This window comes from Pelophylax lessonae (genome assembly GCF_965119305.1).
Source record: "Pelophylax lessonae genome assembly, chromosome: 1".
NCBI classification, from domain to species: domain Eukaryota; kingdom Metazoa; phylum Chordata; class Amphibia; order Anura; family Ranidae; genus Pelophylax; species Pelophylax lessonae.
In genome coordinates, this window is record NC_138768.1 from 19,324,455 (window position 1) to 19,349,310 (window position 24,856).

Genomic DNA, 24,856 nt, shown 5'->3' on the forward strand with positions numbered 1-24,856 from the left:
ATGGACGCTCTGAGGAGTGATGAACTTCTGGACTACTGGGTGGGCAGGCTTGACCTCTGGCCAGAGCTTGCACAATTTGCAATGGAACTGTTGGCTTGCCCCCCATCCAGTGTCCTGTCTGAAAGGACGTTCAGTGCAGCAGGGGGGATCTTGACCGATAAGCGCACTCGCCTAGCTCATGACAGTGTAGACTACCTCACATTTATAAAAATTAATGAGGCATGGATCTCTGAGGAATTCAACACATGTGACCAGTAGACCATGTTTCCTTGAAATTCTTCATGACAGGCCACAAATATCTGCCAGACCGCCATCCACCCACAACAATTCCTGGTCCTTGTCTTCGCTAAATACAGCGGCATAAAAGGCATTTCATGTCCATTGAATGGCTAATTTTTGGGGCCTATACAGGCCGACACCTACTTCTGTATACTGTGAATGCCTAATTTACCTCTAGCCTTCAAATACACTACGTTCTTTGCTGTCAGTTAAACCCATGTGAGCTAATTTTTGCAGCCTATACAGGCCGACACTTACTTCTGTATACTGTGAATGCCTAATGTACCTCTAGCCATCAAATACACTACGTTCTTTGCAGTCAGTTAAACCATGTGAGCTAATTTTTGGAGCCTATACAGGCCGACACTTACTTCTGTATACTGTGAATGCCTAATTTACCTCTATCCATCAAATACACTACGTTCTTTGCTGTCAGTTAAACCCATGTGAGCTAATTTTTGCAGCCTACACAGGCCGACACTTACACCAGGAGGACCTGGGTCACCACAGGTCTCATGGGGCTCGGGTAGGCATCAATGCCAATATGAAGAACTGCCAAGGTGGAATTGGGAGATTTTAAAATACCTGTTGTGGTAGCCAGGAGTTGAAAGATGAGTCTCCAGTAAGTGGAGAGAACTGGGCAACTCCATAGAATGTGTAGCAGTGACCCATGTCCTCCACAGCTGCGCCAGCAATCCGGGTGGGAATTGGGAAACATTTTGGCAAGCCTGGATGGAGTATAGTACCATCTGTGGATTAACACAGGGGGAGTAAGAGTGGATCGCCCGTATGGATGTTTGTCATTCATGCCAGGTCACTGGAGTCTGTAGGTCTCGTTCCCGTTTGGTATGGAGGAGGCCATAGAAAAGGGATATGCCTTTAGTGCGGTTGGAGGGATTGAAACAATTGAGTGAGTCCCAGGGTGGAGGGTAGTAGTGGGGACGGGATGTTTCAAGAGAAAGTGGCGTATTCTAAGGTAAATATATTGTAGGTAGCTGGGTAAGCAGAATTCAGAGCGTAGGGTAGTCCATGTTTTAAGGGAAGTATGATCCCAGAGCTGTTGTATGGAAGTGAGGCCACGGGACTGGAGTGGTGCCGTATTTAGAGAGGGAATTATGCTACTGAGTATATGAAGGGGCATTGGAGGAAAGGGACAGGTCGGCTGGGAGGGTGGTTGTGCTAATAGATGTCTCCAGGCCAGTAGGGAAACCTTGAGGGGAGATGGCATAGGTTTGGTGTCCCAGGGTCTCCACAGATTACTTAACAGTAACGTGCGGAGACTGCGTGTGGGTGCCAGATGTGTTTCTATGTCGAGCCATAACGGACCATCATCTGCGTTGAACCAGTGTTTCAGCTGGTCTAGTTTGGTGGCCCAATAGTAGTCGTGCAGATCGATTGAGCCCATGCCTCCCACCGATTTGTTCTTGATCACGGTGGAATGTGGGCACCTGGCCCTCCCCCCCCCCACATGTATGAGCGCAGTATCTTTGTTTATTCATGGAGGTATGAACGTGGTGTTGGTATCTGAAGGACTCGGAACATATAAAGTATTTGTGGGAGTATCATCATCTTCAGGGCTGCCAGTCTCCCCGACCAAGTGAGTTTGTGTCGTGACATTGCCATTAGCTGTTTCATGATAGAAGAGATTAATGGTTCATAGTTTGATTTTGGTATGGAAGCAAATGGAGTAGTAAGTAGTAGACCTAAGTAAGGGATTCTGGACTGGCTCCATTTGAATGGGAGTTGTTGCTGGAGTTTGGAGCTGAGAAGGGGGGGAGGGGACATCCAGGTCTAGTATAAGGGATTTGGAGTGGTTAGCCTTGTAGTAGGAGACCAAACTAAATTGTTTGAGAAGGGCGTGGGCATGCGGGAGAGAAGTGTGGGGTTTGGTGAGGGATAGTATAACATCATCCACAAATAGGGTGACTGAGTGGGTTTGATGCGGGAAGCGAAATCCAATTATTTGTGGGTAGGTGCGTTATTTTTCCGCTAGGGGCTCTATGAGAAGATTGAAAATTATGGGGGACAGGGGGCAACCTTGTCGTGTACCATTTGTAATTTTGAAGGATTTAGAGACTAGCCCCGAGGTGATTAAGCGGGCAGAGGGACAGGAATATAACGCTCGTATAGCTGACAGGATCGGACCCATAAACCCAAATTTCAACAATACATGGTGCATATAGATCCAATGGATCCTATCAAACGCCTTCTCTGCATCCACGCTGAGAAGCAAAGAAGGCGTTTGTGTAGTTTCAGCATAATGCATTAAGTTCAGAATACGCCTAGTGGCGTCAGAGGGCTGCCTACCCCTTGCGAACCCCATCTGGTCCAATTTAATAAGGAGGGGACAATGTCAGCCAGGCGGTTGGCTAGTAGTTTGGCGTGGATTTTGATATTGACGTTGAGTAGTGAAATGGGTCTGAAATTCACAGGCGTGTTGGGTACTTTCCCTGGTTTGGATATAGTTACAACGTATGCTCCCAACATCTCAGGGGCAAAAGGGGAGTCAGTGGCCGCTGCCGTGTTGCCGTATATGTTGCACATGTGGGGGGATAGGACAGAGTGGAAGGTCTTGTAATATTCTGCCGTAGGCTGTCTGGGCCAGGGGATTTCCCGTTGGGGAGGGATCTTATTATTGTCTCAATTTCTTTAATAGTCAGGGGGGTGTTAAGAGTGGCCAAGTGGTCTGCGGTCAAAGAAGGAAGTTTCAGGTCTGTCAGGAAGGAATTGATAGCTGTCTCGGTCGGTTGGGGTGTGCCTGGATCGTCCTTTAGGATGTATAGTGTGTTATAAAAGTCTGCAAATTGGTCAGCAATGTGTTGGGGGTTGACTACTTTGTGTTTGAGTGTTGGGTGTATTAGATGGTTTATTTTGGTTGCAGTCCGGGTTCCTTTCAATTTGGTGGCTAGGAGTTTGCCCGCTCTATTAGCGTTGGCGTAGTAGGTGAGTTTAAGTCTTTGAAAGTGTTTGTCATATTGTTGGGTTAGGAGGAGTCTAAGTTCTTTGCTAAGGTCGTGAAGGGATGCCTCTCGGTCCAAGGAGGGAGAAGTTTTGTTTAAGGTGTCCAGGGCATGTATTTGTGCGGTCAGTGCATCAAGTCAAGACGTGTATTGTCTCTTAAGTCTGGCACCTTGTTGGATAAGTATACCCCGTATGTATGCCTTATGGGCATTCCATACAGTGTAGGGGTTGGAAACTGAGCCGTCATTGGTGGGGAAAAAGTCCCTGAGATGTTGGGAGATTAGTTTGGAGGAGGCAGGGTCTTGCAGAAGTTTAGTGTTGCAGCGCCAGATAGGGTGTGAGGGGGAAACAGCCCCCAATGAGATACTCAAGGTGATAGCAGAGTAGTCCGACCACAGTATGTCTTGTATGGTGCAGGAGGAGACCTTTTGGAGGAACCATTGGTCCATCAGAAACAAGTCAATGCATGAGTACGTACGATGTCTGGGGGAGAAATAAGTGTAGTCTCGTTAGCGTGGGAGCACCTCCAGACATCGTACAAGCCTTCTGTGTGTTAGAGTCCACTAAGAGAGGTGGGCCTTTTGGTACGGGAGGATGAGGAGTCCAGCTTGGAGTGAGCAGTAAGGTTGAAATCTCTGTATATTAGAAGACCGCCAGATTGGACTGCCTTTTTCTTCTTGAAGAGTCGGCTGAGAAAAAGCAATTGGCGGCTGTTCGGGGCGTACAAAGTAACAAGTGTGCAGGGCTGTGAATTAATATCGCAGGTGACAATTAGGTACCTGCCATCAGAGTCGGCAATAGTCTGTCGGGGTTGGAAGTCCAGAGTGTCTCTGATAGCCAGCAATACCATTCTTTTTTTCACTGGGGCTGGGGCGTTGACGGAAAAGACATGAGGGTAACGCACATGGGAGCACTTTGTGGGGTCCGATGCTTGGAAATGTGTCTCTTGGATGCATAGTACGTCGGCCTGGGCTTTAATGGCCTCTTTCCACATGGAATAGCACTTGGCCGGGTGGTTCAACCCTTTGACGTTTAAGGACAGGCAGTTAATAGACAGCATGGTGGTGTGGGGAAGTGTAAGCTGTGGGTGCACCATACTTACAGTTCTGAGAATCTCTGAGGGAAATCAGTGGCAGGTGTTGAGAGGCGTACCAGAGTCTGGAGAAGGAGCAGCGATTGGCAATGGAGGATGACATCTCTTCGAGGTTCCGTGTGGATAGCTAGAGCCGAGGATCGGATACTTCGGAGCGTGAAGGTGATGCTGCGTACCGGAGAAAGCACAAGGGGGGATAGAGAGGGAGATGGGGGAAAAGAAAACAAAAGCAAACAAAGCATTATGCTAAAAAAGGACCTCGGGGGGGGGGGGTCCATAGAGCAGTGACAACTGCTGAAGGTTGAGAGGGGTAGCGAACTGGGTGGTAGCAGTTCTGCCAGGGGAGGAATCCCGTGTGGATGTGGTCGTGGTGGAGATTGCGCCTCTTAGGTAGGTTTCTTTTTGGAAGTGGAGTGCTTATGTGAGACTGTGTGCCAGTCAGTGCTGATTCTCTGGGGACCGGAGCCTCCTTGGTCATTGTTGGGGAGTCCAGGATGATACCCCAAAGGCGCAAGACATGCATGCCTTCCTGGATGGTGGAAACAGAGGTGGTGGTGCCCTTGTGGGTTATGCTCAGAGTGGTGGGATACTTCCACTTGTGTGGAATCTGGTGGTTATGGAGCATCTTGGTGATTGTGGCCAAGTTCCGGTGACACTGAATCGTGTGCCTGGACAGGTCAGGGAGAACCTGGAGGGTGACATATTGTTCCGGACGCTGCGTGGCTTTGCGGAACGCTTCTAGGATAAGTTTCTTGCTGCGGTAGAAATGCATGTGGAGGAGAATGTCTCGTCAGCTAGGAAGGACGGTTTTGGGATCCTGTGAACCCTATTCACTGTGAGGTATAAAGGTGTCAGAGCAGGGAGCAGTGAAGTGAATAAATCATGTACATATTGGGGGAGTTGAGAGGCTTGGACTGTTTCAGGGACCCCTCTGATTTTAAGTTATTGCGGCGGGAGCGATCCTCCAGATCCGCTAACTTGACTTTAATCCATATAGCTTTGTCTTTAGTTGCAGCGTGTGCTTCAACTAGGGTATTGAAGGAAGTGGAGTATTCTCCCATGGTGTTTTCCACATAGTTAAGTCTATCTCCTAGGGCCTGCACTTCAGCTCTGCAGCGTCCCAGTGCTGCTATCACATCTCCCTGAAAGGAGGATCTGAGAGGTTTTAACATCTCCTTAGGGACAGTGTCCGAGACCGGCCTGCCAGTGGTAGGAAAGCTGTCTATAGGATGTGGGCCTGGAGGGGGTGTGCTGTGCTGTGAGATCTGGTGCTCACTCCCCTCCATGTTGGAACGCCAGGTGTCTCTGCCCAGGGAATCCATCCTGGGCCTGGATTTGGCAGGGCTTCTTGTGGAAGGTGAGGAGGTTGAAGATCCCCTGCTGCGGGATGGTGAAGGGGGGGTATATAATTGGCCCCATTCCAGTGGTGGTGGTCCGGCCTTTTCGTCCGGCCGCATGTGGCTGGCGGCACCGCCATCTTTGGGTAGGCCTTGCTATAATGGAGGAAAGAAGCCCGAGAGCTTCTGGGGCTGTGGCGGTGGCTCCTTCTTCTTCCGTGGCATAGCGGAGGTGCCGATGTGTGGGGATTCCTCCGGCGGCTGCAGAGAGCTCTTGCTCAGGCGTCCATAGCGTAGCTCGGTAGCCACGCCCCTCCTTATATTTTTACTTTCAATGGTAATGGTAAACAGGATAAATAGAGAGGGTGGATCTCCTTAATGGGGGCACAGACAGCTATAGAACGTAAAAGGTATTCTAATTACTCTCCACTCCATCTCAAACTAAGAAAAAAGGTTTTACCTTTAGTTGTACTTTAATAGGTTAAAAACATGGAGGATTTTTACAAATGTTTGATGAAAAAACACAAAAATTTGAGGTGAAGTCCAAATTGCCAAAATTCTAGCTTAGGATAGAACTTTCTATCTGCTCTAGTAATTGGAGAAGAGAAGCCCGTTGAGTATAGATTTTCTACTGGAAATATGGAAATAGTAAAGTGGGTTTTAGCAAGGGCTGATGCTCCACTGTATGCAGCAAAGTCTTCAGTCCTTTTACCCTCTTTTCTAATGGAATTAGTATAAGAAACATCTCTGTGTCCCAAGTCAAACCTTGCCTCCCTCTCAATGGATGCAGCAGAGGTATTTGCCATTGTACCAGAACAGGGGTCTCCAAACTTTCTAAACAAAGGGCCAGTTTATTGTCCTTCAGACTTTAGGGAGGGGACAGACTGTGGCCAGTGGGAGTAGACATTTTCCTGGCATCAGTGGGAGTGAACATCACCACAGTTGGTATTGGTGGGAGGAAAAGGTGCTCCATCTTTGGTATCACTGGCAGGGATAGTTCCCCATCATTGGTATTATTGGGAGGAACAGTGCTCCATTGTTGGTGTTAGTGGGAGAAATGGTGCCCCATTGTTGGTGTCAATAGGCAGAATAATGTCTCGTATCAGTGGGAGGATTAGTGCCCCAAGAGTCAGGTAAAGGCAAGTGAATAGCAATACCCTGGCCCCGGGCCACAGTTTGGAGACCGCTGCTCCAGAAGATTGTGGCATAGGGGGAGATGCAGGCTCTGAGGGTGAGATTGTTGTTGCTGCTGAATTTCCTCTGCCATGCGTGGTCCCACCAAGCTCTTTGGTAGATCTGCATGTGGTTTCAGTTGCACATGGTGCCCCAGTGGCTGGCATTCTTGCTGCAACTTATCTTCAGCAGACTGTTGAGACACTAAATAAAGGCTCACACACTATCGAGCTCTGCTATCATACCAGAGTATGCTGTGCCTGTGCCATTGAAATTATTTTTGACAGCTTTTTCCTGTGGTTCTCTTCAAAGTGCTCCTGCTCATTATCAACCATTTTTTCTTCAATCAGGTTGGCGCTGTTCCACTTCTGATCCTCCCTAGCTAATTTTTGCTTTGCTCTCCATATTCTCTAACTCAGGGGTCTTCAAACTATGGCCCTCCAGTTGTTCAGGAGCTACAATTCCCATAATGCCTAGTCATGGCTGTGAATGTCAGAGTCTTACAATGCCTCATGGGATGTGTAGTTCAGCGACAGCTGGAGGGCCGTAGTTTGAGGATCCCTGATCTAACTTTACCAGCACCAACTAAACTATAGTTGCTTTTAGCCTGTTCTGTTATAGTGAAGGGATGGCTGCTCCGGCACCCTCATCTTTTCAAAAGGCTTCATCGGACACTGTTGATATAACTACAAATTTAACATAAATTAAACATTTTGAATCCTGAAAAAATCTAAGTTCACCTGAATTTGAATCTCATCCTTAATATAAATATAGATTACAGTAATACTACACTTTATAAACTGGTGATTTTTTTTTAGGATTTAAACATTATTCATGTATTTTAATAAGAAATAATGGTTTCTGTTATTTGTTGAGGTCCCACAGTCTCAATGCAATGAGAAGTGTCTTCCTGGATATCGGAAAGCCCCTAAAGAAGTGATTCAATCTTGCTGCTACAATTGTGTTCCATGTGACAAAGGAGAAATTTCCAACATAACAGGTTAGAGTTTGTTGTTTGTGGTATCAGTGTAAATTAATGTAAACCATCAAAAATGATAATCGTGCTGCAATGTATTAGAATTTAAAATGATCTTTTTTATTTGATAACAAATTATTTTAATGATAACTTTTTGAAGAGGTACAATGTACGTCACATCAGTGTTTTTTTTACAGTATATAAATTAAAAATAAATATAGAAGCAGTAAAAAGTAAATTCGCCTAAAGTGTTAATAAAACCCCGGAGCCTGCAGTCACTATATCTGGTCTCCCACAGTACACAGGACATGGAAATGCAATTATTTTAGTAAATATAATCAGCTAAATACTTTTTCTCATCAGCAGTATATACACTATCTCACAAAAAGTGAGTACACCCCTCACATTTTTGTAAATATTTTATTATATCTTTTCATGTGACAACACTGAAGAAATGCCACTTTACATAGTTACATAGTTACATAGTAGTTGAGGTTGAATAAAGACAATAGTCCATCCAGTTCAATCTGTGTAGGCGCGCGTGGCCGTAATCATCTCTCATACCCCTTAATGTTCTGATCCTTGAGATGTACGTCCAAGAGTCTTTTGAAAGTAGCCATACTTCCCACAGAAACCACCTCATGTGGTAGAGAATTCCACAATCTTGTAGCCCTAACAGTAAAGAACCCCCCACGTTCCCTGAGGTTAAAACGCTTCTCCTCTAATTGCATTTTATGTGCTGGAAAATAAATACATAAATACTTTGCTACAATGTAAAGTAGTGAGTGTACAGCTTGTATAACAGTGTAAATTTGCTGTCCCCTCAAAATAACTCAACACACAGCCATTAATGTCTAAACCGCTGGCAACCAAAGTGAGCACACCCCTTAGTGCAAAGTCCACATTGGGCCCAAAGTGTTAATATATTGTGTGGCCACCATTATTTTCCAGCAGTGCCTTAACCTTCTTGGGCATGGAGAGCACCAGAACTTCACAGGTTGCCATTGAAGTCCTCTTCCACTCCCCCATGATGACATCACAGAACTGGTGGATGTTAGAGACCTTGCACTCCTTCACCTTGCATTTGAGGATGCCCCACAGATGCTCAATAGGGTTTAGGTCTGGAGACATGCTTGGCCAATTCATCACCTTTACTCTCAGCTTCTTTAGCAAGGCAGTGGTCGTCTTGGAGATGTGTTTGGGGTTGTTATCATGTTGGAATACTGCCCTGCGGCCCAGTTTACGAAGGGAGGGGATCATGCTCTGCTTCAGTATGTCACAGTACATGTTGGCATTCATGGTTCCCTCAATGAACTGTAGCTCCCCAGTGCTGGCAGCACTTATGCAGCCCCAGATGATGACACTTCCACCACCATGCTTGACTGTAGGTAAGACACACTTGGCTTTGTACTCCTCAGCTGGTTGCCGCCACACACGCTTGACACCATCTGAGCCAAATAAGTTCATCTTGGCCTCATCAGACCACTGGACATGGTTCAAGTAATCCATGTCCTTAGTCTGCTTGTCTTCAGCAGACTGTTTGCGGTCTTTCTTTGCATCATCTTTAGAAGAGGCTTCCTTCTGGGACGACAGCCATGCAGACCAATTGGATGCAGTGTGCAGCGTATGGTCTGAGCACTGACAGGCTGACCCCCCACACCTTAAACCTCTGCAGCAATGCTGGCAGCACTCATACATTTATTTCCCAACGACAACCTCTGGATATGACGCTGAGCACGAGCACTCAACTTCTTTGGTCGACCATGGCGAGGCCTGTTCTGAGTAGAACCTGTCCTGTTAAACTGCTGTATGGTCTTGGCCACCATGCTGCAGCTCAGTTTCAGGGTCTTGGCAATCTTCTTATAGTCAGTCTAGGCCATCTTTGAGTAGAGCAACAGTTCTTTTTTTCAGATCCTCAGAGAGATCTTTGCCATGAGGTGCCATGTTGAACTTCCAAGGACCAGTATGAGAGAGTGAGAGTAATAACAAAATTTAACACACCTGCTCACCATTAACACCTGAGACCTTGTAACACTAACCAGTCACATGACACCGGGGAGGGAAAATGGCTAAATGGGTCCAATCTGGACATTTAGGGGTGTACTCATTTTTGTTGCCAGCGGTTTAGACATTAATGGCTGTGTGTTGAGTTATTTTGAGGGGACAGCAAATTTACACTGTTATACAAGCTGTACACTCACATTGTAGAAAAGTGTTATTTTTACAGTGTTGTCACATGAAAAGATATAATACATTATTTACAAAAAATGTTAGGGGTGTACTCACTTTTGTGAGATACTGTAGCAGTCTTGTGATTTCTATCAGTTCATGGTAAAGCATGTAGGAGGAGTTTTCTTATACTGTACTGAGCTGTTCTATCAGGATCTAGGACCCTCTGTCTGGACAGTGCTGATTGGCCCTGTGCTGATCACATACACTTCCCCAAGAAAAGAAAAAAAAACCTCTCTAGCAATACACACCAAACTGAGCATGTGCAGCCTGACACCAAAGGCTCTGTCTTATCCGGACATTGTTTTAAATGCAAATCAATTTATAGCTTTTTTGGAATGTGTTTTTCTGGCTATTTTTGTGGTTATTCTGTCTCTCACTGTTAAAATAAACTGACCATTAAAATTATAGACTGATCATTTATTTTTCAGTGGGCAAACGTACAAAATCAGCAGGGGATCAAATACTTTTTTCCCTCACTGTAGGTATACACTACAATTAAATAATTATACTTGTAATGGTGGTGATCAGAGACTTAGGCTCCATGCACACAGGACGTCATAAAAACGTGCTCAAAAGCTGTTTACTTGACGCCGGGAAAAAGCGGCGTTAAAAACGCGCGTCAAGCCGCGTTTTGCATTGGCGTATAGCGCGTTTAGGCGCGTCAGCGCTAACAAGCGTTTTTTAAAGTAAACACAACTTTTTACATAAATTCACTTCCATATTACCCAGAATTCCATAAAATATGAGAAATATCACATGACTATGCCATTTTGTGAGGAGAAACTGAGGAGAGAGCATTTTACTAGTTGTGGGAGATTTTTTTTTTTGGAAAATGGATCCTGTGATTCAAAAAATTGATGAGGCAATCCTTCTGATTGCTCTGCATAGGATGCAGCGCATGAGACAGATGGAGGAGGAGGAGGAGAGAAGCAGCAGACGGCGTAGATTCTGGGTACATCCCATTGTATCCCAGCGTCCTACGTTGGGGTACTTTCAGAGAATGTACACCCATCTTCGCATGCATCCTGAAAAATTCTTCAACTTTACAAGAATGTCAGTATCTGTCTTCGATGACCTGCTGGGGAGGCTCAGGCCAAGGTTAGAAAGGATGGACACCAGGATGAGAAGCAGTGTGTCACCAGAGGAACGACTGCTCGTGACACTCCGGTAAGTGATATTTGCTTTGAAGGGGGGGTTAGTGACTGTTCACATATATGCAATGTCACACATTGCATGACATTGCATGCATGCAATTTGTACCGAACTGCTATGCAAATCGCATGCGATGTCTGTTCATTGCGATTTCTTGCAAACCGATTGCATAGCTTATGTCGCATTGCATGTGTACAAAATGTATTGCGTTGTATTGTTTTGACACTCCCAATTTAGTTCTTTTTTAGGTTCCTTGCTACAGGATTGAGTTTCGTGTCCTTACACCACCACTTTCTTCTTGGTGTCTCGACGGTTGGCAAGATAGTCCGAGAAAGCTGTATGACAATATGGGAGGAGCTTAATCAAGTCGTAATGCCGGAGCCAACTGAAGACCTCTGGGAAGCAGTGGTTGATGAATTTTGGGAAAAAACTCAGTTTCCCAATTGTCTGGGCGCACTGGATGGCAAACATATCAGGGTCAAGAAGCCTCCGCACTCAGGTTCGTCATATTTTAACTATAAAAAATACTTTTCGGTGGTCCTGCTGGCATTAGCTGTTGCGAATCTGCGTTTCGTTGTGGTTGACGTTGGAGCATATGGCAGCCAGAGTGATGCCCGCATTTTTCGTGATTCAGCGTTCGGACGTCGGCTAAACGAAGGAAGGTTCAACATTCCAGAAAAAAGGCCTCTACCTTGTACCGAGGAACCAAGCTTACCATTGGTCATGGTAGCAGACGAGGCCTTCGGACTTAGTGAAAATATAATGAGGCCATACAGTGGGAATTGTCTCAGCGACAGCCAAAAAATATTTAATTATTGTCTCAGCCGTGCACGCCGCGTTGTTGAATGTGCCTTTGGAGTCCTGACAGCAAAATGGAGAGTGTTACTCACCTGCATGCAGCTTGATGTGGAGAATGCCATTAAGGTGGTCCTGGCATGCTGTGTTCTCCACAACTTCCTGCGGGAGAAGGAGAGGAGCACCGTTGAACCGGAACCCCGAAACCAAAATCAACGGGTGCAATTTATGGACTTGAGGTCAACGGCACGGGTGATGGGTATTCGTAACCAGTTTGCCGATTTCTTCTTATCACCTGATGGAGAAGTTTTGTGGCAAAATTATTTTATTTAAAAAGAAATGTTGTATCTTTCTAAGCTCTGCCTTCTTGTTTTTTTTTTTTTAAATAAAGCAATTTAAAATTTGGCAGTTCCTTTCATGTCTCCCATTTCTTCAGTTCAGCTGTGCCTTGTACCTTGTTGGGCAGAAGAAAAAGAGTCCTTTTCTTCTGCTTGAGGCAAGCGTATGATACCCCTTGTTGGGCTGCACTTACGCTTGCCCCAGGCAGAAGAAAAAGAGTCCTTACAGTCACCAATCACATTTTTTCTGTATTTTCTGGTTTCCAGGTCATTACAATGACCAATCACATAAAAAAAAAAAAACGCTTGACGCTGCTCGACGCGCGTCATGCCACGTTTAGGCGCGTTTAGGCGCGTTTAGGCGCGTCAGGTGTTTTTTGCAGCTTGACGCTGGAGCTCCAGAACGCACAGTTCTTGGGTTTTTTTTGGAGCTATAAAACGCCTATGCCACTTGGAGCTCCTAAAAGCTCTATGTGTGCATGAGTCCATATAATAACATGGATGGGAGTTCTGCAGCTGCAAAAAAAAACGTCTGACGCTGCTAACAGCAGCTCCAAAAACATCCAGTGTGCATGAGGCCTTATAGTGGGACTGTGATAGTGTGGCAGGAAATCTGACGCTAACGGATGCTTGGTGGGAACTAGGTAACTGACACCGACATCACCAGTTACACTAATACAGTGATCAGTGCTAATACTATACACTGGCATTGTACTAATGACACTGGCTGGGAAGGGGGTTAACATCTCAGTTGAATAAAAGGGATAAGCGCGCGTCTAACAAGTGTTAATGTGTATAATATGTGCTGCAAATCTTTTTGCAGGGAGAGGAAACAAAAAGATTATCTCATCTGTACAGAGCCCTGTGCTGTTTGTCAATAAGGATGAGCTTTGAGTTCGAGTCGAGGCGACGTTCGACTCAAACATCGGTTGTTTGATTGTTCGTCGAATGACAAACAAATGTGCTTCTTCGCGGGAAATTTGAGTTTCCCATAATGCACTGCACTCACGCCGTGTGATTGGCTAAAGCATGCATCCTGACCTCATCCTTTGGCCAATCAAATGATCTCTGCCATGATTGGACTTAAGGCAGGGTGCCTTTAGCCAATCATGGCTTAGGGGCCAAGTACACGCCCCACACTACATAAAGGGCTGCTTACGCAGCCGCAGGGTGTATAGTCATTGTGCGGGCGATCAGACAGGGACAGGCACGTGATTCAGGCAGGGAGAGAGTCTTTTTTTTTTAGTCAGACAGTGCAGAGAGACATTTCTAGCAGTGTAGGGAGGGCAAGGTTCCTGTGTGAGGTAGGGATAGATTGATTTCTTTACATCATATCAGACAGTATAGCGCCAGTGAGTGAGTAGCAGTGTAGGGAGGGCCAAGGTTCCTGTGTGAGGTAGGGATAGATTGATTTTCTTTACATCAGATACCAGTACCAGTATTGTTCATCTATAAGTTTCTGGAACATTCTAAAATATTTATAGAACTGTAGGAATAGAGATCACAACAGATATAAGCCACAGTAACCTTGCTCAGTTGTGGATTTTTCTATAGGGGTCACATACCTGTAGGAATAGACATCACTGCAGATATCAGCCACAGTAACCTTTGCTCAGTTGTGAATTTTTCTATAGGGGTCACATACCTGTAGGAATAGAGATCACTACAGATATCAGCCACAGTAACCTTTGCTCAGTTGTGGATTTTTCTATAGGGGTCACATACCTGTAGGAATAGAGATCACTACAGATATAAGCCACAGTAACCTTTGCTCAGTTGTGGATTTTTCTATAGGGGTCACATACCTGTAGGAGTAGAGATCACTACAGATATGTGTAAGGTAGTGTTTTGGCCTCGTTGGACAAAGCAGTCAGCAGGAAGGTGCACATTACTGCTAACCCTTGGTCCAGCAGGCATGGACAGGGACGTTACATTTCTTTCACGGTGCACTGGGTAACTCTGCTGGCAGCTGGGAAGGATGCAGGTCAGGGTTCGGTCTTGCAGCTTGTTTTGCCACCATGCCTTTAAAAAGCTGGTGCTGGTTCTGCCCCATCTGGCTACTCCACCACCACCTCCTCCTCCTCTTCCTCCATGTCCTCTTCTGCGCAATTCTCCTCTGCAGCAGCAGTGCTCCCTAAGCGTTCAAGGGACTACGCAAGCAGTCAAGCTAAAATATGCCATGCTGTGCTTCAGTTGGTCTGTCTAGGGGATAAGAGTCACACCAGTGCAGAGATTCTGTCAGCTCTGCATGGGCAGGCTCAGAGAGGGTTGACGCCATGATAGCTTGAGCCAGGAATGGTTGTATGCGATAATGGCACCAACCTTCTCTCCACACTCTGACAGGGACACTTGACACATGTTCCATGCTTGGCATATGTCCTGAATCTGGTGGTGCAGAGTTTCTTGAGCAGATACCCGGGCTTCAAAGATCTCCTGAGGCAGGCCAGGAAAGTCTGCGGCCATTTCCGCCGTTCGTTCAATGCCAGTGCTCGTTTATCTGACATTCAACGGGAATTCAACCTGCCCACCAACCGCCTCATTTGTGACATGCCCACCAGGTGGAACTCAACATTGGCAATGCTGCAGCGGCTGCACACACAGCAGAGGGCCATCAATCAGTACCTGTGTGAGTATGGCACAAGGACAGGGTCAGGGGAGCTTGGCTTTTTTTCGCCACGCCAGTGGCTTTTGATTAAGGATGCATGCATCGTCCTGTCACCATTTGAGGAGGCCACATAGATGGTGAGCCGGGACGATGCATGCGTCACTGATACTATCCCGCTAGTCTACCAGCTAGAGCACATGCTGCATGGAATCATGGAAATGGCACTAAAGGCAGAACAGTGGCAGGAAGAGGAGGACTTCCTTTCCTCACAAGGCCCTCTTTATGCAGATATCATTCATGCAGGGCCACAAAACACACAGGAGGAGGATGAGGATTTCAGCAGCATGCATGTAGAGGAAGAGGATAGCATACAGCAGTCTTCAAGGGATAGTTTTGATTCCCCAGAAACCCCAGGAGTTGTACATGGTTGGGGAGAGGTTGCTCATGCTGACAATATCATCCTTAGTGACCCAGAGGACTCAGAAGCTCATGCCTCCTCCAACTTGCATTGCATGGGCTCCCTGATTCTGCAAAGCCTGTGAAAGGACCCGAGGATTCATGCTATCAAGGAGAGGGATAATTACTGGTTGGCAATCTTTCTTGATCCACGTTACAAGGGTAAAGTTGCAGAGCTCATCCTGCCTTCGCAGAGGGAGCAGAGGATAAACATCTTGAGGAGGCCTTAAAAAACAAATTGTATACCGCCTTTCCAGACACTGTCAACTGAGGTCAACATTCTCCAGACGTGTTTCTGAGGCACTGCCTTTAAACAGTTATTTTGTCCTCAGCAGCACCCAGGGGTTTAAGCAACCATTACCAGCGTCTCCATCATATGGTGCATGATTATCTAGGTGCAAGAGCAGACTTGGAGACCTTTCCAGCTGCCCATCCACTGGCTTACTGGGTCTTGAGGATGGACCACTGACCAGAACTTGCTCAATATGCAATGGAGCTACTGGCCTGTCCTGCTTCCAGCGTGCTTTCTGAACGGACGTTCAGTGCCGCTGGAGGTTTTGCGATGGACAAAAGAGTGTGTCTGTCCACAGACTCTGTTGATCAGCTGACTTTCATCAAAATGAACCAGTCCTGGATAAACAAGAGCTATCAGGCCCCTGATGCTGATGTAACAGATTGAATTTGCAAGGTGTCTGCCATCCCTTGAAGACTGCATATGCTGCCTATCCTATTCCTCTACCTTGATTCTACTAGCTTCCAACAATGTTTTTGGTTTAGGTCACTACCAGCCCCCAAGGCTGCATACAATTTAAATGTTGTATGTCATTTTTAACTGCTAATTGTGAGGGGTTACTGTGTTCAGGCACCACCAACACCAAAGGCCCAATTTGGCACTTGTATAGCACATGCGATTTCAAATTTGCATGGAATTCTTACAAGCAGGTCCCATTCCTGCACCAAGCAAGAGTAACTGCGAGGCCTTGGTTACGTTCTTCAGGCACCACATACGGCAAAGGCCAAATTTTTGGCACTTGTATAGCACATGCAACTTCAAATTTGCATGCAATTCTTACCAGCAGGTCCCATTCCTGCACCCAGCAAGAGTAACTACGAGTCCTTGGTTACGGTGTTCAGGCACCACCTTCCACAAAGGCCCAATTTTTGGCACTTGTATAGCACATGCAATTTCAAATTTGCATGGAATTCTTACCAGCAGGTCCCATTCCTGCACCAAGCAAGAGTAACTGCGAGGCCTTGGTTACGGTGTTCAAGCACCACATACGGCAAAGGCCCAATTTTTGGCACTTGTATAGCACAAGCGATTTCAAATTTGCATGGAATTCTTGCCAGCAGGCCCCATTCCTGCACCCAGCAAGAGTAACTGTGAGGGGTTACGGTGTTCAGGCACCATCAGCAAGCAAGGCCCAATTTTTCTGCACCTGTATGACAAGTACATGCCATTTGAAACTTGTATGTATATTTGTATATGACATTTTTTGCTTTAGAAATGTCAGTATTGCTGCAGCAGGCTACATACATCTTAGAGATGCACTACTTTACAGGCACATTAAGAAGACCCCCCCAGGCACAATATTTGAAGGAATTTTTCATTTTTATAGTTTCACTTTAAGCCTCATTAAAATCAGTAAATCACTGCTCTTTTAAAAACTATAATTTTTAAAAACGTTTTTTTTTTTCATTGCTACATGTTTCCCAGGTCAGGACCTGGACCCCCATACACTTTTTTGGGTGTAATAACTTGCATTTTAGCCTTCGAAATGAGGCCGTTTGATTTTTGAGGCTCGAGTCCCATAGACTTCAATGGGGTACGTTTTTTTCAAACAAACTTTTCCTCTGTTTGCTGTGCTCTGGTGCGAACCAAACCGGGGGGGGGGGGGGGGGGGGTTCGGCTCATCACTATCTGTCAACACAGGGCTCTTTGCTGTGATTGGACACAGTTGATAAGCAGGTCTCAGCCATGAATCATTGGCCTGGACCTGCCGATGAAATCCTGCTGTGTCCAGTCACAGCTGGAGTCAGTAGGGGGGTTTTGGGGGGAGGGGGGCATGCTCTTAACCCGGAATAAAGCAGTGACATACAGGTACGTTGCCATGTGGGCGGATGGTCCTAATGGGTTTAAGCTTATCCTGTTCAAATAAAGCGTAGTGCAATATTTTTCATAAATGATGAAAAAACTTAAGTTTTTCTTTTTGTACATTTAAGGGTCTATTTATAAATGTTTTCACAAAAGAATCACACAACTTTCAAGCAAGTTCCACACAAAGTTTAATGAACCAGATTAGAAAATGTGCCCAACGTTTAGGCTAGGTTCACATAAATGCAGGTGCAGAAGTGCGTGTAAACCACACACATTCCCGCACCGGCATGTAGGTGCCATTAGTGGCACCCCCATGCACTGAAAAATGTGGTGCAGTTTCCCACACATGGAAGCCGCAGAGCGCAAAAGCACCATGTGAATTTTGTGCAGCCATATTTTACAGAAGGTGCAGGGACCTTATCCCTGCAAAAAACTTGGGCACAGCAGCCCATTAAAATGAACTGGCTGCCGTACCCTGCATACAAAGCGGCATACATGTGAATCGGGGCGGAATTCAAGAAAAAATTAAATAATAATTTAGCTAAAAGAACATAAATGTGCACATTCTTACCAGTCATAGGATTTATGATCCTGACTTACAGTTTACTGCACAATCACAACACAAAGAAAACCTGTCACATCGTTCATCAGCAATGTTACAGTCCTCATCAGTGCCCATCAGCAGTGTTACTGCCCCCCCCCAGTGCATCTGTCACCCATCAGTGCCCATAAGTGCACCTGTCACTCATCAGCAGTGCTACTGTCACCCATCAGTAACCATCAGCGGTGTACCTGTCGCCCATCAGTGATCTTCAGCAGTGCACCTGTCGCACATCACCATTCAGTGCCACTGTTGTGTTGGATTGTTCCTCCCGTCGGATAGTGCATCCGACGGACTGACGTCACCGCAGCTGACTGCCCAGATCAGCTGTGCTGGCGGCGACAACACTGACATGCGCAGTCCGTCGGATGCACCATCCGACGGTAGAGAGCGGAGGAGGGGAGAGAATCTATTGTCAGATTCTGCCTCGCTCTCTGCACTATGGGGACGGATCAGATTACAGTGCAGTGTATGCTTATGTGAGGAATGGCGTAATATTTACTGATAGAGAACACAAAAACACAGTTCTGATTGGGACACATTACAGGGGAACTCTGACCAAAGGGAGCACTCCGATGGGGACACTGATGTAAGGGAGCACTCCGATGGGGACACTGATGTAAGGAGGCAATCTGATGGAGACACTGATGTAAGGAGGCACTCCGATGGGGACACTGATGTAAGGGAGCACTCCGATGGGGACACTGATGTAAGGAGGCACTCCGATGGGGACACTGATGTAAGGGAGCACTCCGATAGGGACACTGATGTAAGGAGGCACTCCGATGGGGACACTGATGTAAGGGAGCACTCCGATGGGGACACTGATGTAAGGGAACACTTCGATGGGGACACTGATGTAAGGAGGCACTCCGATGGGGACACTGATGTAAGGAGGCACTCCGATGGGAACACTGATGTAAGGGAGCCTTTGGTTCGCCCATGACAGCTCCACAAAGTGACTGGGACCTAACCGCGAGCTCTCCCCGGAAAAAATCTGGAGCATGGGGTGCTCGAGCTGGGACTCGGCCAAGACACCCCTGATAAAAATTTGGAGTCTTGGGCACCCCATGCTCCAGAATGCACACTAGGGGTACCCGCGGAGCTGGTGCTCCGCGCCCATGCGTCCAAGGGCCACCAAACTCACAGGTTCCACGGCCAAGGGTTGGAGCTAGCTCCGCATGCGCAGTCCGTCGGATGCACTATCCGACGGAAGGCTGCGGGGAGAGCTCGCGATTAGGTCCCGGTCTATTTGGGGAGCTGTCACCAGGGGACCATAGGTGCTGGAGACCCCAAACATGGCGTGGGACATTGTGAGACTATGCCCAACCACCTTTCGGTCTCAGTGTATTTTTAGAACCGTTAGTCGTGGAACGCTGGGGGGCATGTACTGGTGGTGTCCTCAAAAATCGAATTCTGGGTCTAGAACTTAACTTAGGGTGTAATTCTGTAGCCAAGCGGTGGGGCTATCTAACGAGCCCTAGCAAAGCTGTCTACCTTTCACCAATCCGGAGATATACCACAATTAGTCGCGGTTCCGCGATTTTGGTAACCTTCCAGAAGTTCAGTCCAGCCCAGGCTCGGTGCGGAGCTAGCACCAACCCTTGGCCGTGGAACCTGTGAGTTTGGTGGCCCTTGAACACATGGGCGTGGAGCACCAGCTCCGTGGGTACCCCTAGTGTGCATTCTGAAGCATGGGGTGCCCGAGACTCCAAATTTTTATCAGGGGTGTCTTGGCCTAGTCCCAGCTCGGAGCCAAAAGTTGGGGTCGATAGCACCTTCTGCGGGGGAGTTATTGTCCAAGAACTGTGGAGGGAGCTATCCAGAGGCGCAGTCCTGCAGCACTGGTGGTGATCAACTTACCGTTACCAGGAAACCAGCCATTCAAAAGACCCCAATTTTGGCTCAAGGTATCCAAGACCCTCAGGTATATCTGTTAAAAATTTGGGGTCTCGGAGACCTTTGGGCTCGGAGCAACGACGTGCCAAAATGGACCCATTTTCCCCATAGACGCCAATGTTAAATCCGGGGTGTCTCCGGGTAGAGTTTCTGTTTTTCCCGGTCAAAAAATTGGGGTCTCTGGGACACATGGGCGCGGAGCAGTGACCCCGAGAACTGGGCCTCCCCCCACCATAGACTCCAATGTTAAAACCTGGTCACCTCGCGGTTAGGTCACGGTCCTTTTGGGGTGCTGTCACGGCCAAGCCATAGGTCCCGTCAGACACGAAAAAAAATATGGTAGGTAGCCAAGACCCTCAGGTACATCTGGAAAAAAATTGGGGTCTCTGGGACCTTTGGGCTCAGAGCAGCGACGTGCCAAAGTGGACCCATTTTCCCCATAGACGCCAATGTTAAATCCGGGGTGTCTCCGGGTAGAGTTTCTCGTTTCCCTGGTCACTTTGTGGAGCTGTCACGGGCGAACCAAAGGTGCTGGAGACCCCACAATTTTATCGAGACCCTTCCCTACGGCTGATAAAAATTTAGGGTCTCTGGGACCCATGGCCGCGGAGCAGTGACCCCGAGAACCGGGCCTCCCCCCTCCATAGACTCCAATGTTAAACCCGGATTTTTCCGGGGAGAGCTCACGGTTAGGTCCCGGTCACTTTGTGGAGCTGTCACGGGCGAACCAAAGGCTCCCTTACATCAGTGTCCCCATCGGAGTGCTCCCTTACATCAGTGTCCCCATCGGGGTGCTCCCTTACATCTGTGTCCTTTCACACCTGGGCGTTTTTGTTCCAGGCGTTTATTAGGCATTTTTTGGGCATCTTTGGAGGCAGGCATGACATCTGAACTTCTGTATAGGGGTATATATACACACACACACACACATATATATATATATATATATATATATATATATATATATATATATATATAAATATATATATATATATATATATATATATATATATAAATACATATATATATATATATATATATATATATATATATACACATACACACATATAGGTGTGAAAGGAGCGGAACCCTATCCCTGCGCTACTGAAATTATTTGCAGGGATGGTGTTACCTTCTTTTCACACCTATATGTGTGTATCTGTATATATATATATGTGTGTGTGTGTGTGTGTGTGTGTGTGTGTGTGTGTGTGTGTGTATATACCCCTATACAGAAGGGGTGGTGTTGGTGCTGTCCTGGCTCGTTAGTGTCTCAAGTAAGGAGATCAGTACATCAGGTGTGATCAATTTTCAGTGATTGGCACCATAACTCTATAACTTTCACAAAAACCAAATAATATACACTGATTTTTTTATTTTTATTTTTTAACCAAAGATATGTAGCATTATAAATTTTGTCCAAATACATGAAATACTAATTTTCTGACAGACTCCATGGCAGCATACGTTCGGGTAGGCCCCGCCTCCTCTCCTACCTCATAGGACCCCACTCCCATAAATCTTTGCTCCCTTTCAGCATCCATGTTCCTTTTTTGTCCTCCTCATACATACAGTGTTATGTTCCTACAAATACGGTCCTATACGCGAAAGCAGGATTGGGTCTTGGAGCCTCCGCTAAGCCCTTGCTCTTAGCAGGGTATGGAGGGGGCAATAGAAGAGACCCTATGCAGGAGCTCTGTGGTCCAGCCGAGAGAGCCCGGCTGCTGCGGGTGACCCATCATTGCCCGAAGATTCAGCTGGTGGTGCATCTCTGGACCCGTCTCTGCTCCGGGCAGGGTGGTAAGCCCTGTTATGGGACCCTTTTCTTACTCTTATATGTGTACTTTCTTTTTCCTTATTGTGTTTCTGGCATGTTTATTAGGGTCAGTTTTCTCCCCTGTTAATGGTCCGGGTTCGCCCGGGAGTGTGCAGTTTACTATACCTCCGGTTCGTGTCTCTAGTCCGGGGGGTTAGGATCGGCGCGCGGGGGTGACGCATGACGTCACTCGCACATGCGCAGTATCGCTCACCGACCGCAAAGCGGTCTATCTAAACTGCCTGCTGTGTCAGAGCTGGTGGGAAGGTCGGCTCGTCCTTCAGTCTCCCCCAGACACTGGCTTGACTTTGTAAGGTAAGATACCACACTTGGTTTACACAGTTTTTGTCTTGGTCTTCTCATTTCTGAATGATTGGTCCTTAGCCTGCTATTTTTCTTTTCATGTCCAGCTGAAAAAGATATTGTATGGATGCATCTCCGCCCCCTAGTGGCCAGCCCACTCATTCAAGGTATGTGCTGGGCAATTTTATGGGCAGGGAGACCGTAGGTTTTTTCAGCTTATGTCTCTTTCTATCCTATATGTCTGTCTCCAGTTCTTCTCGGTCTGACCAGCAGCCCAGCGCACGCAGCGAAGACAGGCATTCTAAATCGCACCACCGGCGCTCCTCGTCTAGGTCCAGACGAAGCTCTCCCCAGAATAGGGGACACAGTGGCCAGTCTTCCTCTACCAAACATCATGGCCACTCAGAGCGTCCGAACGGGAAGAAGTGTTGGGGGTGTGGTAACCTAGTAATGGATGGTTCCCCTCTGTGCAAACCCTGCTATGCCCAAGCTATGGGTGAACGGGAAAAGTCGGACCAGCATATTGAGGAGGTTGTGCGTAGAGTCCTTAAAGACTCCCTTGCTGAGCTACACAGGCCAAGTACTTCTGCAGGGCCATCCCGCTCTCCTGGAAGAGATTTTCTGGTCCAAGATCCGTTTGAATCTTCCCAACCCAGCCATCCTTCCATTCTTCCTTCGGAATCCGAGTCCGATTCGGATGACTCCGGTACAGGGTTTGAGTTCAACCTCGTCTCCCCCTTAGTCAAGGTGGTGAGAGAAGCCCTTGACTGGGAAGCAGAAAAAAAAATTTAAACAGTTGTGCAAGGAACGTTTGAACTTTCCCTTCCTAGGGGAACTGGGAGATATAATCTCCGAAGAATGGAGCAAAGTGGAGAAGAAAAATTGGCAAAGCTATATCCATTTAAACAGGAGGAGGTGAAGCACCTGGAGTCTCCTCCCCTGGTAGACGCAGCTGTGATGCGACTTGTGAAACACGTCACTCTTCCATTGGAGGATACGGTATCGTTTAAGGATCCTTTGGATAGGAGGATTGACGCCAACCTCAAACGGGCGTATCTTTCAGCTGGCATGGCCTGCAAGCCAGCATTGGCCTTGGCTACAGTTTCAAAAGCCATGGAAATTTAGATAATTGCCCTGGATGATACTCTTAAAGGAGTTTCGGAAGAAGTTCTTCGGTGCTCTCCGATTCAGGAGTTGAAGATGGCTGCGCGTTTCTTGGGGGAGGCATCTATAGACACCATTTGCCTTTATGCCCGAGTTATGCTGTCTTCAGTCACGGCTAAACGTGCCCTCTGGCTTCATCCTTGGGTAGCTGACTCTGCATCAAAACAGTCGTGGTGCCGGATTCCCTTTGAGGGTTCTTCCCTTTTTGGGAACAAATTGGATGCAGCCATAACTCGGGCCATGGGCGGGAAGTCTGGGTTCCTCCCTCCCTGGGATAAACGCCCAGGCGCTCAGAAGCGCTCTTTCCCAAGAAGGCAGAATGTAAATCACTCTTGGGAGGCGCGCAGCTACAGACCGGGCAAGTCTTACGGGAGAGGTTGGAATCCTTTTGAGGTTGGGCCCGTCCAGGCATCCCCAGTAGGATCCAGATTGCTCCAATTTCAGGATATCTGGGCAGCCTCAATCCCGAATCCCTGGGTTTTAGACATCGTGTCCCAGGGGCACTCTTGGGTGTTCAACAACTTTCCCAAGCCCAGGTTCGTTGCTACATCTCTTCCTCCTTCATCAGAGAAAAAGAAGGTCCTTCTTTCCTATCTAGAAACCTTATTGGCTCAGCGAGCTGTACTTCCAGTGCCCGAAGCAGAAAGAGGTCAGGGAGTCTATTCTCCCCTCTTCCTTGTCCAGAAGAAGAACGGCACTTGGCGACCTGTAATAGACCTCCCATAGCTCAACAGATCTATTTGTTGAGAAAAGTTTAAGATGGAGTCCCTGGTCATAATCCAGCAATCGGTCCTCCCAGGAGACTGGCTAGCATCCATAGATCTGAAAGATGCGTACTTTTATGTGCCAGTGGCAAGAAAGTATCAACAGTTTCTCTGATGCAGTTCACATGTCTCCCCTTCGGGCTTTCAACATCGCCTCGCACGTTTACCAAGACCTTATTGGCAGTTGTAGCCCTTATCAGGATCAGGGGTATCAGATTACACCATTATTTGGACGACCTGCTTTTTCTGTCCCAGGACAGATCCCAGCAGCTGTTACATCTAGATCAAGTGACTTCCACTCTCCAAGAGTTTGGGTGGATTCTGAACCTCGAAAAGAGCCATCTGGTGCAGACGCAGTCGCTTGTGTTCCTAGGGGCATTGTTCAACACAATAAAATGCACCATCTCCCTGCCCGAAGAGAAACTTCCGGTGGTTCAAGGCAGGGTGGCTCTAGCCCTAGCTGCCTCCCGTCTCACTGCCCATCAGTGTCTGAAAGTAGTGGGGACGCTTGTGGCTACATCCCCCATGGTAAAGTGGGCTTTGTGGAAGCTGAGACCCTTCCAGAGGGGTTTTCTCCAACAATGGACGACAGAGGACCCCATTCATAAAGGGTTGCCTTCCTTGGTGGCTACGCCGAGCAAATCTCAGAAATTGCCATTCGATCGCTCCAATTACCTGGATCACGATAACCTCCGATGCCAGCAGTACAGGTTGGGGAGCCCACTGTCTATCAGAAGTGGCACAAGGCAGGTGGAATTTCTCTGCTCACGGAGTAGTATCCAATATTCTGGAACTGCGAGCTGCCTTCAAGGCC

At 47.2% G+C, this 24,856-nt stretch overlaps 2 protein-coding genes across 2 annotated transcripts in view; one reads left to right on the top strand and one right to left on the bottom strand.

Annotated features, from left to right (window-relative positions):
- LOC309551481 (vomeronasal type-2 receptor 26-like) overlaps positions 1 to 24,856 on the bottom strand; it is a gene marked incomplete at both ends in the record, with an annotated part of 1,345,010 nt that overhangs the window by 451,155 nt on the left and 868,999 nt on the right. The gene's annotated exons all lie outside the window — the stretch shown is intronic.
- The window catches only part of LOC309568971 (vomeronasal type-2 receptor 26-like), a gene marked incomplete at both ends in the record, with an annotated part of 54,586 nt that continues 30,955 nt past the window's right edge, over positions 1,226 to 24,856 (top strand). Inside the window, 2 exons of the mRNA XM_082274735.1 lie at positions 1,226 to 1,255; positions 7,720 to 7,843. Of these exons, the coding sequence (XP_082130861.1) occupies positions 1,226 to 1,255; positions 7,720 to 7,843 (154 nt within the window). The remainder of the gene's footprint in view (positions 1,256 to 7,719; positions 7,844 to 24,856) is intronic.